Source organism: Haliotis cracherodii, unplaced genomic scaffold, assembly GCF_022045235.1.
Source record: "Haliotis cracherodii isolate W230 unplaced genomic scaffold, xgHalCrac1.p SCAF_7, whole genome shotgun sequence".
NCBI classification, from domain to species: domain Eukaryota; kingdom Metazoa; phylum Mollusca; class Gastropoda; order Lepetellida; family Haliotidae; genus Haliotis; species Haliotis cracherodii.
The window spans coordinates 56,651,930-56,669,864 of record NW_027266330.1 but is presented as its reverse complement, the minus strand read 5'-3'; the positions used below and the strand labels follow the sequence as shown (position 1 = coordinate 56,669,864).

Here is a 17,935-nt window from a genome sequence, read left to right as displayed (position 1 = left end):
CAGTGTGGTTACTGCCTAGCGTACAATTGAGTTACTCTCTGATCAAGGAAACTAGTTATCTTGGTGTAGCTAATCAAACCTCGAGTTTAATAGACCGGCTCAGTTTAAATGATATCAAACTCATAGTGGCACATCATTCTCTAGACTATCAGCAGATAGACATGATTACTTTTGTTTTTCCGACGCCTATATTCTCAAGTTCCGTCTGCAAAAAACGGATAAAGAAGAGACTTTTCTAATTGAATGTATCCATTTACCGATGAGGTGAGGTGGGAAAAAGGGTTTCACGTCGCTTCCAAGATTAATGCATTTATACATGTATAGCGACGTGCTTTATGGATGATGATGAATCTCCACATCTCTAACATTGCCAGAGACCCGTGAAGATCCGGGGTAGAATAGGTCTTCAGCAACCCACGCTTGCCGTAAAAGCAACTATGTTTGTCGTAAGAGGCGACTAACGGGATCGGGTGGTCAGGCTCGCTGACTCGGTTGATGCATGTCATCGTATCCCAATTACGATGGATCGATGCTCATGATGTCAATCACTGGATTGTCTGGTCCAGATTTGCTTATTTACAGACTGCCGTCATATAGCTGGAATATTGCTAAGGGCAGCGTTAAAAAACAAACAAACAAACAACTAACACAAACTTGAAGAATTAACTGTCTGGCAAACATTACGCAAATGCTGACGACGTCATTTCTGATGTGATGCAGGTTGTAGCGGGTTACCGCTTTAGTGACACCTTTAGCACAGGTAGGTTGCAGGCAAACTACTACTACTACTACTACTACTACTACTACTACTTCTACTACTAAAGGAAATCTGCCAAAAGAAGACTCCATTGTACGATTCCAACCACATCATTGGCAAGTGTTCACGAATCACCATCAAACAGTGGTGACAGCAGTGTGGAAACACATGCAAAAGCAAGTCAATTGTTCACCTGCCAAAAAACACGGGAACATATGGTACAAGTCAAAATAAGGATTTGCATCGGGCATTTCTGTCAACGATGCGTCAAAATTTGGAAATGTCTTTCACATGTTTACCATAAAACCTTTTGAAAGCTTTACTGAAGCCGTGGACGGTGTACCCTTAATCAGGGCTTCCCAAGAATCACGACCTGGGCCGAAAGACGTCGTAAAGGGGGTCGCTTCCGGTCTGGGTCGAAAGACGACGTAAAGGGGGTCGCTTCCGGTCTGGGTCGAAAGACGTCGTAAAGGGGGTCGCTTCCGGTCTGGGTCGAAAGACGACGTAAAGGGGGTCGCTTCCGGTCTGGGTCGAAAGACGACGTAAAGGGGGTCGCTTCCGGTCTGGGTCGAAAGACGACGTAAAGGGGGTCGCTTCCGGTCTGGGATAGTAATAAGCCCGGGATACAAGTATGGTGTTTCAGTGACCCCTTCCGGCCTGGAATCTTCATCGGAAGACAAGTGCAGATGGAGCATGTGCTCAACTGGGGCAAGCATGGAGTTGAAGGGGTTAGGGCCTACTCTGCCCTTGAATCTGGATCTCAGTTGTGTGTGACAGATGACGACGAGGTGGGTGCAGTAACTGACGGCGGAGTCTGGCGAGGGCCAATACTGAGACCTTTCGGCCATCCCCCAGACGGTCTTATCATTGTAACTGACGCATGCACTAAATAGGGCGAAGGGCTTCAACCCGCTAATCATTTCTATTAAACATGGTAACCTTTGCGCCACTGAAATGCGTAGTAATCTGTCGGGAGCATTTAATCACATACCTAACGAGTGATGCGACTGCAAATAGTTCCTTGCATAGACACGACAGGAAATTGAATGTCTCGTTATGGTGTGTCTGTTGATTAGGAACATTTCAAGACTGTTCGCGTGAAACCTTCAACTGTGTTTGTTCTCTGGGTGGACGCTTAAAATAGTGTCCTAGTTAGTGCGGGCACGTTGGTCGGCGGCCATTGGGTACACAAAATCACTGTCCAGTTTCCTCACAACTTAATGTGTGCACTTACGTATCCAGAGTAATATGTTCCACACAACTGATTGTGTACATTTCACGAGTAATATGTTCCAAACATGATGTGAACATGCCTACTTGGTATAATATTTTCCACGTAGCTTATTGTGTAAACATTCTTTCAAGGAGAATATGTTCCACACAACTTATTAGACAGTATTCTTTCACGGGGAATATATTCCACACAACTTATTGAGTAAATTATTCTTTCACGGGGAATATGTTTCACACAGCTTATAAGACAGTATTCTTTCACGGGGAATATATTCCACACAACTTATTGAGTAAATTATTCTTTCACAGGGAATATGTTCCACACAACTTATTGTGAACATCAGTTTTTCACGAATAATGTGTTCCACACAGCTTATTCTGAACAGTAATCTTTCACAGGGAATATGTTCCGTATAACTTCATTCATTCAGTTGCTGGAGTTAAGATGCTCAACACAGACAGCTAATGGTGTGTAATGTTTTCCAAGATTCCAACTTGCTGACTTCAATTGCAAGTTATGATCCCCACACAACTTACTATGGTAATGCAGGCAGATGGGATTCTACCGTCGGGACCTAGATTCAGAAAGCTACCGAGTTTCCGCAGACGGGTACTCGTTATATACACAGTTAAACTCGGCCACCACGTGGGACCGCTAATCAAATAATACTTATCTAAATGTGGCGTTTCCGGTCTCGGCGCTTCCTTTCTTTGTATTTAGGATTATGAAACTGCATTGCCGGCTAACATCAATTAAATCGTCTCCTACGCTAAACTGTGCCAATTATCAGGCGGCGTGTTGCTTCCCCGCGACGTTAGAATAGTATATTGTGAGTGAAATGAGCCTGACTGAGTGAGTGGGTTGGTGGGTGTTTCAGTGAACATGGACGTCACGGAAGAAGTACGTAGGCGATCGGAACAGTACATGGACGTTATAAAATGATGTATGTAGGCGATCGGAACTGTACATGGACGTTATGCAATGAAGTATGTAGGTAATAAGAATATACATAAAGACGACTGGTCAATATAGTTCCCCGCAGGTCAATACAATTCTATAACATCTTGTCAGGCAGACCACAAATGATACAGGCATCCTTCTCAAAGACATAAGCTGAGTTCTTTGACGCCGCTAATACCATAGATGGAAATGGGAGTTTAATGCTAAGCTTAACATCATAAATCACCCATATTTAGGGCTACAGATCACACGATCCCATGCCATGATCTGGATTAAAAAATATCAGCCAGGCAACCAGTCATTACACATCCATAGTTTGGGCCACAAAGGGTAAGTGTCGGCCCTGGTCGAGGAAATATCAGAACTGGCATCGTTGTTTGGGGTAATTCTAGACATATCTAAGGAAGGTCCGTTTAAGGTAATAGGACTATGCATATTTTCAGAGGATGATCAGGTTTAGGGGAACATGTGAGATGCAGCTTTCCTGTTCACTTATTCCAATCAGCTAAACCCCAACGGTGGCTCTGATAACGAGGATTCTACAGCATGTAAGTCTGATATATAGCTCCAGCTTTCCATCAGTGCGCACGTCCTCGAACCGTTTACCAGAAGGAAGGTGCTATCAACTGGTCCCAATAAATTAGGAGATAAACCTACTGTGTTGGAAATGTGATGTAGACCTACAGTTCATTAGACACTTGTTGTTCTAATATGGACCGATGGCTTCAGCGGGAGGTTAAACATGAATAAATATCGTCTGTTTCAATCAGAGGTGGTTGCTGTCATTTGATACCTCTGATTTGATATCTTTGGTGGTAGATAGGTGATGTACCTTTAGAGTGGTAAATAAATGAGGCGCAATTGCAGAGCGTTGGATAAATGCAGTAATTGTACTTGCAGCTGTTGAATATATGATGTACAATTACAGTGTGGTGAATATATGATGTACAATTGCAGTGTGGTGAATATATGATGTACAATTGCAGTGTGGTGAATATATGATGTACAATTGCAGTGTGGTGAATATATGATGTACAATTGCAGTGTGGTAAATATATGATGTACAATTGCAGTGTGGTGAATATATGATGTACAATTGCAGTGTGGTGAATATATGATGTACAATTGTAGTGTGGTGAATATATGATGTACAATTGCAGTGTGGTAAATATATGATGTACAATTGCAGTGTGGTGAATATATGATGTACAATTGCAGTGTGGTGAATATATGATGTACAATTGCAGTGTGGTAAATATATGATGTACAATTGCAGTGTGGTAAATATATGATGTACAATTGCAGCGTGGTAAATATATGATGTACAACTGCAGCGTGGTAAATATATGATGTACAATTGCAGCGTGGTAAATATATGATGTACAATTGCAGTGTGGTAAATATATGATGTACAAGTGCAGTGTGGTAAATATATGATGTACCATTGCAGTGTGGTAAATATATGATGTACAATTGCAGTGTGGTAAATATATAATGTACAATTGCAGTGTGGTAAATATATGATGTACAATTGCAGTGTGGTAAATATATGATATACAATTGCAGCGTGGTAAATATATGATGTACAATTGCAGTCTGGTAAATATATGATGTACAATTGCAGTGTGGTAAATATATGATGTACCATTCCAGTGAGGTAAATATATAATGTACAATTGCAGTGTGGTAAATCTATGATGTACAATTGCAGTGAGGTAAATATATGATGTACAATTGCAGTGTGGTAAATATATGATGTACCATTCCAGTGAGGTAAATATATAATGTACAATTGCAGTGAGGTAAATATATGATGTACAATTGCAGTGTGGTAAATATATAATGTACAATTGCAGTGTGGTAAATATATGATGTACAATTGCAGCGTGGTAAATATATGATGTACAATTGCAGTCTGGTAAATATATGATGTACAATTGCAGTGTGGTAAATATATGATGTACCATTCCAGTGAGGTAAATATATAATGTACAATTGCAGTGTGGTAAATCTATGATGTACAATTGCAGTGAGGTAAATATATGATGTACAATTGCAGTGTGGTAAATATATGATGTACCATTGCAGTGTGGTAAATATATAATGTACAATTGCAGTGTGGTAAATATATGATGTACAATTGCAGCGTGGTAAATATATGATGTACAATTGCAGTCTGGTAAATATATGATGTACAATTGCAGTGTGGTAAATATATGATGTACCATTCCAGTGAGGTAAATATATAATGTACAATTGCAGTGTGGTAAATCTATGATGTACAATTGCAGTGAGGTAAATATATGATGTACAATTGCAGTGTGGTAAATATATGATGTACCATTCCAGTGAGGTAAATATATAATGTACAATTGCAGTGAGGTAAATATATGATGTACAATTGCAGTGTGGTAAATATATAATGTACAATTGCAGTGTGGTAAATAACTGATGTACCATTGACGTGTGGTAAATACATAATGTAACATTGAAGTGTTAAAAAGCTGACACATCAGTGTGTAGTGTTATACACATTACATGTCACCGTGTCATTTTAACACATCATTCGTCAGTGTAAATGTGGGCTGCCCAATACATAATGTATCAATCTCGAGTGTTTAAACATGATAGATCACGGAGGGGAGTTAAATTTATGCAAAGTCAATGGAGGGTGTTGAAACATGATATATCGTAGTGGGGTGATACATATATTTCAGCGGAAAGCTGTGACTGCGTCGATATTGTTGTTTTCGTGCTCAGCAGAAAAACGATGCGCTAAATATACCGTGCTCCTTCACCGTTTATCTAAAGGTCACATCGCCAGGTTGATTGTGGAAGTAATGTCTGTCCAAGTATGTCACAACGACCAGGCATGCGCGATGACCTAGCATTGTGTGGACAATGTTATAATGTGATCAGAAGGACGATGGTGTCATTGGAAAAAAACAACATTTTCCTGGATTAGGATTTTAAAGCAAAAAGTACAATTTACTAGATACTGGATGTTATTGGAAGAAATAACAAATCACTTTCCGAGGGTATAGTTTCATTTGACTAGATTGGGATATTATTTCAAGAAATTACGGTTTATTAGGATGTCACTGGAATAAATCACATCTTCTTTATTAGATAACCATTGCAAGAAATTAGATTTTACTTGGCTACGCTATCATAGAATCACAAATAGATATGAGTTGATAGGGATATCGTTGAGACACACCATACGTCACTATCACATGATTGTAAGGAATCGCTATTAACGTAATTAGGAGGGATTGAATACATGCATTATAATAAAAAAAGTCAGTTTTATCACATTTGCCTGTAAATCATGGACGCGTGGACATGCAAAATAATGGTTGACAGCATGAGCAACGACCAGCACTGACGGGGTACGATGCCCATTGTAACCACTCGATCCCCATTAAATAAGTCCTGAGAAGCTATGTTTGGACAAGAGGCAACTTAGTGGAACGGGTGGTCGCCCTCGGTGACCTGGTTTATTGCATGTTATCGTAAATCCAGGCGCGAGTCGATATGACAATATCAATCACTGGTTTGTCTGGTCCGACTAGAGTAAAGGCCGCCGTTATATAGCTGGAATATAGTTGAGTGCAGCGTCTACCAGTGAGTGTGAGTGAGTTTGGTTTTACGCCGCTTTTAGCAATATTCCAGCAATATCACGGCGGGGGACACCAGAAATGGGCTTCACACATTGTACCCATGTCGGGAATCGAACCCGCGTCTTCGGCGTGACGAGCGAACACTTTAACCACTAGGCTACCTCTCTCTCTCTCTCTCTCGATCGAACATAGAACACCTGGTGTTTGAGTAAAGATATACATATATATTGACTTCTGAACAATACCTCTGCGTTAACAAATGTGATACCCTGTGCCATCATAACAGCCAACACAGAAATTCGTGTATCAGTCAACATACACTTCCTGGTGAAGTGAATTCTGGGACTTCTCGTGTCTCGTGAGATGAGAGGCGTGGGGGCAGTGCTCGCTGCATCAGCATCCATACGTGAGAGGAGTCGTTTCTAATCCCCACGTCCGTCGATAACCCGTGCACATGTCAGCATCACATAAAATCAGCATTGAGTGGAATCTAAGTGCTTTATTCTACACTAAAACTACATTTGGCATTCTTCTTGGACCAGTCAGACATATAGGGGATTACAGACGGGATTTTCTCACGCAAGGTCGGCGATTTTCCCTTAAAACAGGAACATGTTGCATGATTACTAAAACGGATAGGGAATTAGTTAAATTACTTAACAATGATAAATGAAGTTTCCTCTAGTGATAAAAACAGCGCCAATTTAGCTTACCCCACTCAGCCTGCCATCTGTCACTGGGAGGGGCGTTACGACTTTACCAACTTGGTTTTTTTCCCCAGGAAAATATGAGAATTATGCATTCTGTTCCGATGCCCTGCGTAAGGGGGCGTGTTGCTCTTGCTTCTGTATGGTGTGATATTTAAGTGTGTTATTGTATCGGTGACACTTCACTAGCCCCATCTCTAGACGATGTGTAGTTTTGAGACGATTTGACTGTGTGGTGTTTGCGGAATCAGTATCTATAATACGACATTAGGAAACAACAATTTGATATTCTGTGGGTGGGGATAGGGTGGTATCTTATCGAAAAAAAAGAATTGTCCCCAAAAATTCTTGAAAAACAAGAAGATGCTTCAGACTGTAGAAAAAAAGACAACTAACAATAGGCATGGGATGTTGGTGATAGAAGGAGTGAGTTTGGTTTACGCCCATTTTAGCAATATTCCAGCAATATCAAGGCGGGGAACACCAGAAATGGGCTTCACGCATTGTACCCATGTCGGGAATCGAATCCGGGTCTTCGGCGTAATGTAAAGCAATAAATTACGAAGGTAACTAATGTAAGGAAATAAAACACCAAGGTCACGAATGTAAAGTAGTAATGCACCAAGGTCACGAATGTAAAGAACAACAAGGTCACGAATGTAAAGAGCAACAAGGTCACGAACGTAAAGTAGTAATGCACCAAGGTCGCGAATGTAAAGAGCAACAATGTCACGAATGTAAAGTAGTAATGCACCAAGGTCACGAATGCAAAGAGCACCAAGGTCACGAATGTAAAGCAGTAAAACCTTAAGATCACGAATGTAAAGAGCACAAAGGTCACGAATGTAAAGTAGTAAAGCACCAAGGTCACGAATGTAAAGAGCAACAAGTTCATGGATGTAAAGCAGGAGAGCACCAAGGTCACGAATGTAAAGAGCAACAAGGTCACGAATGTAAAGCAGGAGAGCACCAAGGTCACGAATGTAAAGCAGTAAAGCACCAAGGTCACGAATGTAAAGAGCAACAAAGTCACGAATGTAAAGAACAACAAGGTCACGAATGTAAAAAAATAAAGCACCAAGGTCACGAATGTGAAGCTGTTAAACACCATGGCTCCTGAGCAGATGGAGGCAATCTTCAGTCATGTGGAAAACGCGACCGTATTCTGATCAGAAGGTGCCCCAATAGCACAGTGCTACCCTGCTGTGGAACAAACACGAGGCAATAACATACAATCAAGCCAGAATATCAGAATGATTTTGATGTTCCTCATTTTGGCATCCAGCTATGCGACAGGCATACCATCTTTGGTGCATCAACGCCTTGGCATTTAACACCCAACACGAAATGTCAAACTAAATCCGCGCTTTCAGTGATGTTAACCTCCGATACAGGATACGGTTTCTCTGATGTAGTAAAACTCTCTGAAAGTCACGTAGCACGGATATCGGGTAGAGAAGACGTGCGATGTGAACAGGTTTCAGATACTGGAGAAAAGGCGGGGAAAAAGTGACAGATCACAGAACGAACAGATTTCACAAGGAATCCAAGAAATAGTCTAATTGGAAAAGCTTTGGTGTTTGTTTAGATCAGCACCGTCCGCTAATCTGTGAGGGACATAAATAGTTAATCAAGCAGGGGGTTAGGTTGGTCATTTAAACTTCAACCGCTCACAAAGAGGCTGAGGAAGAAAGACTCGGGAAGTCAATATGGTCAGTATTGTCCAAATACCATGCAACCTTGACCCAACTGCACATGTCCAGGCAGAAGCAATTGCCTTGCTCTGGTGGAAATCTCCAGCAGTGCACAGGGGGGAGCCTTTCAGCAGAGGACACGAGATACCGGTTCAGACAGTACTACCCAGTTGCCTGGTTGTGATTAATTACTCAATGTCGCACACAGATCCCTCGCTGACGAGTAACGCCGCACACAATGGCTATTCGAATACGGGTTTTGGTTTGAATGAAATCTCCAGCGGCTAATGTCATTGGATACTGAAAGTATTGTAATACCGAATCTCTGACAGGTGATATACAGATACTATTGTCATCTTGAATCTCTGACAGGTGATATACAGATACTATTGTCATCTTGAATCTCTGACAGGTGATATACAGATACTATTGGTATCTTGAATCTCTGACAGGTGATATACAGATACTATTGTCATCTTGAATCTGACAGTGAGGTGATATACAGATACTATTGGTATCTTGAATCTCTGACAGTGAGGTGATATACAGATACTATTGGTATCTTGAATCTCTGACAGGTGATATACAGATACTATTGTTATCTTGAATATCTGACAGTGAGGTGATATACAGATACTATTGTTATCTTGAATCTCTGACAGGTGATATACAGATACTATTGTCATCTGAATCTCTGACAGTGAGGTGATATACAGATACTATTGGTATCTTGAATCTCTGACAGTGAGGTGATATACAGATACTATTGGTATCTTGAATCTCTGACAGGTGATATACAGATACTATTGTTATCTTGAATCTCTGACAGTGAGGTGATATACAGATACTATTGGTATCTTGAATCTCTGACAGGTGATATACAGATACTATTGTTATCTTGAATCTCTGTCAGTGAGGTGATATATAGATACTATTGGTATCTTGAATCTCTGACAGTGAGGTGATATACAGATACTATTGGTATCTTGAATCTCTGACAGTAAGGAGATATGCAGATACTATTGTTATCTTGAATCTCTGACAGGTGATATACAGATACTATTGTTATCTTGAATCTCTGACAGTGAGGTGATATACAGATACTATTGGTATCTTGAATCTCTGACAGGTGATATACAGATACTATTGTCATCTTGAATCTGACAGTGAGGTGATATACAGATACTATTGGTATCTTGAATCTCTGACAGTGAGGTGATATACAGATACTATTGGTATCTTGAATCTCTGACAGGTGATATACAGATACTATTGTTATCTTGAATCTCTGACAGTGAGGTGATATACAGATACTATTGGTATCTTGAATCTCTGACAGGTGATATACAGATACTATTGTTATCTTGAATCTCTGACAGTGAGGTGATATACAGATACTATTGGTATCTTGAATCTCTGACAGGTGATATACAGATACTATTGTTATCTTGAATCTCTGTCAGTGAGGTGATATATAGATACTATTGGTATCTTGAATCTCTGACAGTGAGGTGATATACAGATACTATTGGTATCTTGAATCTCTGACAGTAAGGAGATATGCAGATACTATTGTTATCTTGAATCTCTGACAGTGAGGTGATATACAGATACTATTGTTATCTTGAATCTCCGACAGTGAGGCAATATACAGATACTATTGGTATCTTGAATCTCAGACAGTGAGGTGATATAGAGATTCTATTGTTATCTCGAATCTCTGACAGCGAGGTTTGTAAGTAAGCGAGTCTGGACCAGCATGAAGCATGTCATCGATCCCAATTGCGTGGATCGATGCTCATGATATCAATCACTGGATAGTCTGGTCCGGACTCGATTATTTACAGACCGCGGTCATATAACTGGAATATTGCTGAGTGCGGCGTAAAAACAACAGACCAACCAACCAGAAATGGGCTTCACACATTGGCATGAAGGCATGGTTGACCCCGTGATCTCCTGTTGACCACCGTTCAACAGTCTGCCAGGATCCGCTAATTTCACAAAACTGGTAAACTGGTAACTAATAACATCCGAGACGCTGAATGACAGTTTAGTAAATAGGGGCGATATTGTAAAGAAAAAACTTAAAGATTTTGCCATATTTGTTGTGGAAGATGAATTTCATGTCATGTTTATTTGTCCTGTATATACGAAAGAATTCAACAGTTTGGAAAGGTTTTCATTCAGTTACATGTCCCCATACTTTCTGGGACGGTCTGGTAGCCTAGTGGTTAAAGCGTTCGCTCGTCACGCCGAAGATCCGGGTTCGATTCCCGACATTGGTACAATATGTGAAGCCCATTTCTGGTGTCCCCCTCCGTGATATTGCTGGAATATTGCTAAAAGTGGCGTAAAACCATACTCACTCACTCACTCCATACATTTCGTCCTTATCAAATTACAATAAAACAATATATCAAGCAGCTCTGTTTAGCCATCATACATTTATACTGCTAAGTAAATTTATGTGATTATCAATATGTACATGCCATAACACCTCGTATACACATATGCAGTATTATTACATCAGCATTGTAACTGAGCTGAACTGAATTGGTACCGCGGTGTCACTGAAATGTTTGTATCAGCTCCAAACCAACATTCATCATTTACTTCTGTTGAATGTTTTCTGGCACAACGTCTTCAGAATTCAATTTGGCAGGAGAATCAATCAGAGGCCTGAGAGAAGCCTGTGTATGATGGTATAACTGATTTATAACACCTCACGTGTAGAGGTGTGTGCTATATGAATGTAGAGACGAGTCTCAGGGTTATTTACTGGACAAGCGAGCACGATTATGATTGCATATCAGCTCTCCATTTGACGAACGATCAGCATGAGAAGGGTGTCAGAAGCCCCGGATGTCAATCGGATACACACTGCTTGATCTTTTACCGAGATTATACCTTGGCTCGGGTGTCAAGGTCAAGGTCAAGGTCAAGGTCACAAGCAGCCGGATCAAACAAGACATTTGTTGCCAGGGAACGACATTCAGGGAATCGGCGTGTATGAGGATTTTTTTTTCGTTGGTTGTTTAACGCTGCTCTATATTCTATTTATATCCTAGTGGCCAGTGAATAATCGGGTTTGGTCCAGTGACTGATATAAAGGGCAACGTCCAACGCAATTGGGGTACGTTGACAAGCAACCAAAACACTTACAAGTTGGCGATCTCACCGTAACTTTACGTGTGGAGATTTTTCAGGTATCTATATTAAATATAATATATCGGAACACATAGGGATATTTCGGATTTCTATGTTCAATGAAAATAATGCATATAGGAAAACAAGCCACTGATTGAAACGGCACCACAATGGTCTACATAACAATCAATTACCATTGTACGTTGCTCCTATCCTGTGTAAACATAACATCTTGTATATACATACATTTGGATGAAACCAGGAAGTGCCGCTATTTTTTTTTACTCATATCTACTACGGTGTTTTATTTGTCAGTAACGATTACCATTTACAAATGGATAAAAAAACGTACGGAATTGGTTGAACAGTTGGTTCAAATTGCATTGTACTCTTACAGCGATACTCTATGGTGAGTGAGTGAGTATGGTTTAACGCCGGTTTTAGCAATATTCCAGCAATATCACGGCGGGGGACACCAGAAATGGGCTTCACACATTGTACCCATGTCGGGAATCGAACCCGGGTCTTAGGTGTGACGAGCGAACGCTTTAACCACTTGGCTACCCGACCGCCCCCGGTGTGAGGAGGGTACTAGACATATCAAGGGAAATGTTTACCTCCTCGCTTACTTGCGCTTCTCGATACATGTGATGTTGCAAAGGCCACCTTCGCGATAACGGTACAAAATCTATAGTAAAGCCAAGTTGGGACCAAGGTTCGAGATATCGCTATGTATTTTAATTTGGAATTCGAGATAACACATTTATATGTATTTGTATAGTGAGGCGATCGAGAGTGAGAATAGGTTCGAGATATCGGTACATAGCGGAGATATCGGAGATAGCGGATCTCGAGATAACAGGTATCAGACCGTATTAACTCACATAGGTTCGCTCAGCATTTTTCTGATCAATGGCAACACGTATCTCTAAAACGTAACAAATAATATAGAAGTTGTTATCCATGCAAATGCATGTTTTCCAATTCTTCCAACTTGCCAATGCCTGTCAAGAATCTCCGGTTTTCTTACATATATACAAAATGCCAAGCTCAACATACATCCCCCTTATTGCTTCTTTTCTAAACAGTATGCCATGTTATCTATAACCATGACACTAATCCCCATCGCTTAGTTTGTCATGCAGATAGTTCAATGTTGACGTCACACGTGGGTTTCAGATAAGGCTGGGCGGTCGGGTAGCCTAGTGGTTAAAGCGTTCGCTCGTCACGCCGAAGACCCGGGTTCGATTCCCGACATGAGTACAATGTGTGAAGCCGATTTCTGGTGTTCCCCGCCGTGATATTGCTGGAATATTGCTAAAAGCGGCGTAAAACCATACTCACTCACTCCATCACTCAGACAAGGCACTTTCACACGAGTTATAGTTCTGAAAAGCAAACTTTGAATGGTGATTAGTAGGGCATTTCTGATCTGACCACAAAGAAAGATGCGCCGATGGTCTTAAGCTGTGCATCACTGCACAGATAAGACTGAACGATTTGTGTAACTTTGAACCAGGTCGTATATAGATTCTTTCTACTATCACCCATCTTTTTGCAGTCCCTGTTTCTTTGTATGTTTCATCATGAAATAATTATTGCATAATGAATATGGGGAGGGGGTTTCTAATCGGTAAGAATCAATCCATGTCACTTACGTTAATACAATAGGTTTTAACTAGTGTTTCCGTACGTCAATCATTCTTACATGTTGTTGTAAATGATGAAATTATAAAGTATTGACAACATTGTACAAATATCATAGACTATATAAACAGTGAAATAATACAAATATAATACATAACATGAATATGCAAATATGATGAATATCATGCCGAATACAGGTGAGATTCATCTTCCAGAGGCAAGGGAGTTAACTGACTTTAAAAGTCCAGTTTCTACCCTTGCCGACCTAGGCTGGAATTAAAGAGTTATATTTTGGCTGGACAAACGAGTCTATGCATAGTCCAATCAAAATTTCTGTCTCTCATCACCTTCCGACCTTAAAATGTGACTCGACCAGTATATCAAAAAATATTTTCCCATGCATATTTCGGTTCCGTTTACTCATTTTTCGTGTTATAAATAACATGTTGGACTTTTATACGTAACCAATAATATTAAAATTCGACCGATTATAAAAGAAAATTTGTGATAAGAAACGAGGACTTTTTGTAAGTGGCCTAAGGTTGCAGAATACCCAACATATATATTGTTTGCGTTTATGGAGGTGTAAAAGTATGAAAGTGTGCATACAGATTTGTATGTTTATACCTGTAAAAGTAAAATAAACATCAACAATAATAACTTGACAGACTGCTTAATCAACACAAAACAAACTGTAGACAACAACACGAAATCAGTGACATCATTCAGCCTAATAATACAACATAAGCCCCGCCCATTCAATAATCATCCAATCAGAAAACAGTATTCAGTTATTGGGCGTGGTCTAATACAACACAACCCCGCCCATTAATTATCACCCAACCAGAAAACAGTATTCCGTTTGTGGGCGTGGTCTATTTGTTTGGTTTATGGAAACGATTGGAACAACCCTTTTGCATGGTTAGCCAATTAAATTCCACGGAATCAGTTCCAATTTATTTGTAATGGGGAAAAAAGGGAACGTAAAATATTTAATGCACACTTACCTTTTCTGCATATATAATCTCCGGGGGAAAATAGCACGGGTCTGAGACGGAGCACAAGCTCACACAGAAAGCCAGCCTCCGTGGCCTGGAAGATCTCCACCCGTTTCAACGTGTCCAGGTGTACATGAATGGCTATCTCAGCTTTTAACTTATCCGGTAATAAGCCAAGGTTCTTTTCTTCATCACTAGATTTATTGCACATCCACAAGTAATCGAACCACTTTATCACTCGATCCTGAAGTTTTAAAGGAACCCGTCTCAACTCCATGTATGTTTTTACTCCGTCAAGCCGCGCTGAAACAGATAAGGAATACAGTGAGTGAGTGAGTGAGTGAGTGAGTGAGTGAGTGGGTGGGTGAGTGAGTGAGTGACTGGGTGAGTGAGATGACACTGCTTTGAACAGAATTCCTGTCACATCAAGGTGTGTCATCTTAATGTGGGAAGAAAACTTTAGTTGGTGCAGGTCATTCATGAAACCGTTTTGGTAGTGGCCATCCAGGAATCAAGGGTGAATCTGGGATTCGAACCCAAGCCCCAGATTCGCCCAACGATGACCAGAAACTGGCACAATGAGAAGCAATTCTTCACAGCTAATTAGAATATATCTGCACTAGTTCCACACCTATTATGGTTTGTTGTTTAACGCCGTACGCAGCAATATTCCAGCTACATGACGGCGGTCAGTAAATAATCGAATCTGGACCAGACAATCCAGTGATTAATATCATGAGCATCGAACTAACCAATTGGGATACGATGACATGCATCAAGCAAGTCAGCGAGCCTGACCACCCGATCCCGTTAGTCGCCTCTTACAACAAGCATAGTCGCCTTTTACGGCAAGCATGGGTTGCTAAAGACCTATTCTACCCCGGATCTTCACGGGTTTGATGCTTGGCTGAAGGATCGGGTAACTTATGCCGGACACGAATCCGCTATGTTTGGTTGATGCTACTAATAAAGCCGCACGCAACAGCATTACTATTTGCAAACTCGGGCGATAAAGCTGAAAATAAGCAGAAAAAATACCCCGCTTGCATTTCTATGGTTTAGTATGATTAAATCTTGAAATTGAATATCAAAGCATGCTTAAACGTCTAAAATTGGACATCAACATCGAAAAAGTACTCGCAAATAGAAGTTCCATCATGGCGTGCGACAACCTCCTTACTTCATTAGATACGTATACTTGCATTTTGTGTTTAACGTCGCACTCATCAATATTACAGCTATATGACGGCTGCCTGTAAATAAATGAATCTGGACCAGGCAAACCAGTGACTGATATTATGAGCAACGAGCCACGCTATCCTGGTACGGTGTCACCGAGTCCTGCCACCCGACCCATCAACTCACGTCTTTCGGCAAGCATAGGTTGCTGGGGACAATTCTAAACTTTGATCCCTACAGCACACATATTTGCTGATGATTTTTTTAATGGCCACACACGCCCGGACCAGCCGTGCCTTCTCAGGTGAAGGATCAAAGGAAAGCGTCCCATGATGTCCTTCATTGTAGCTCTGGAAACCACTGCTCTACCCTGCATACTTGACACATGTAAACTTTCAATGTATTTTGATCAAAAGCCTGAAGCGCAATAGGGGCGGTCGGGTAGCCTAGTGGTTAAAGCGTTCGCTCGTCACGCCGAAGACCCGGGTTCGATTCCCGACATGGGTGCAATGTGTGAAGCCCATTTCTGGTATCTCCATCGTGATATTGAGTATTTCTTGTAGTCGGTGAGTGAGTATGGAATTCTAGAACTCCGATTTCAGCAGCATTCTAGCAATATCACGGCGGGGGACACCAGAAATGGTCTTCACAGAAAGACTTGACGAGCGAACGCATCAATAACTGGACCAATTTAGGTTCACAATCCACAGGTTCAATGTTACAAAGACCAGTGACCCGGAAGTTGAAATACGCTTAGTTTAAATGCGTGACGTTAATTAAACCGAATCATGAAGTACTTTAAACCACAATTATTATTATACAAATAATTACTCAAGGCGAGGACATTTATGCAAAACAAGGACCCGAGGACCGCCGAAGGGGTCGGGTCCGAGGACACATATTTTTTTTAATACTGACCTCAACAAGGGCAATCGTCCGTTTGGTTGTACCGATATTTACTTTAAAGTTTATGAATTCTTTAAACCATCCTCTGTTTTATTACAGTAACGTAGCTACGAATCGTAGAATGTTAGTTTCCCATTCGTGACCAATTCCAAGTCGTATTATTCCGGGACAAGCCGAATGGCGCTTCTTGCGGGTTACGGAAAGAGGCGAGTGGTGGCGAATGGTTTGTATCCCCGTCGCCATCCCAGACGATCAATATCCATCACGTGACAGGTCAATACTGATCATGTGACGAGTCAATGTTCGCGAGGTCAGTGTCAGACACATGATTTGGTCCTACATTGAAATGTATTGTTTCGTCACGTGGTACGGATTTACTAATAGAATTGCAAGATCCTTAATAGTGGTATGACAATGCCATGTATTCAGCGTTGAATGTTTGTTTACGAAACAAATAAATAACAAGATGCGTAGATATATCTTGTGTAATATACACATATATGTACGCGAAGGTCCACACATTAATCGGGCTGTAAACGAAAGCTTTTAACCCAGAACGCCTGGGTCGTCATCTACACCACAGCTGTTGCTATGCATGGGGCAGATGTGTGAAATTTAATATTCCAAATTTGTAACCAATATTGATTATATATCCATTTAACAAGCTGGGAATTAAATATCATATCAACAGATAGCAGTGACAGGCATCGCAGGATGAATTTCAGTTTAAAAATGGCGGCTTCACATAGCTTGTGCGGAAATGATATTGTGCTTGAATGATCGGTAAATGAAACCATTTGCTACAAAATAGAATATTCATATGAGCATGGCGTACTTCGATCCTAACTAGGGGAGCTGTAGGAGCCGTGACAAGAAGCAGACCAGGGCATAAAAATGTCATGCTAACCACGCCCGCCGTTGTAAGTTATGATACGTAACGTGATTAAAAAACGGTCGGCAACGCACCAAAAGGTCCTTTTAACTTATATTATCATATCTATAATAGGTTTTCGAATTTACATTAAATATAACTAGATACAGAGAGAATGAAGGGGGTTGCGGGCAGTAATTTGTTCGAAC

The 17,935-nt window shown here is 40.8% G+C and overlaps 1 protein-coding gene across 1 annotated transcript in view; it reads right to left on the bottom strand.

Annotated features, from left to right (window-relative positions):
• LOC139447675 (cyclic nucleotide-gated channel alpha-3-like) overlaps positions 1-17,935 on the bottom strand; it is a 148,760-nt gene that overhangs the window by 31,309 nt on the left and 99,516 nt on the right. The window contains exon 2 of the mRNA XM_071229104.1: positions 14,780-15,073. Coding sequence (XP_071085205.1) covers positions 14,780-15,073 — 294 coding nt within the window. The remainder of the gene's footprint in view (positions 1-14,779; positions 15,074-17,935) is intronic.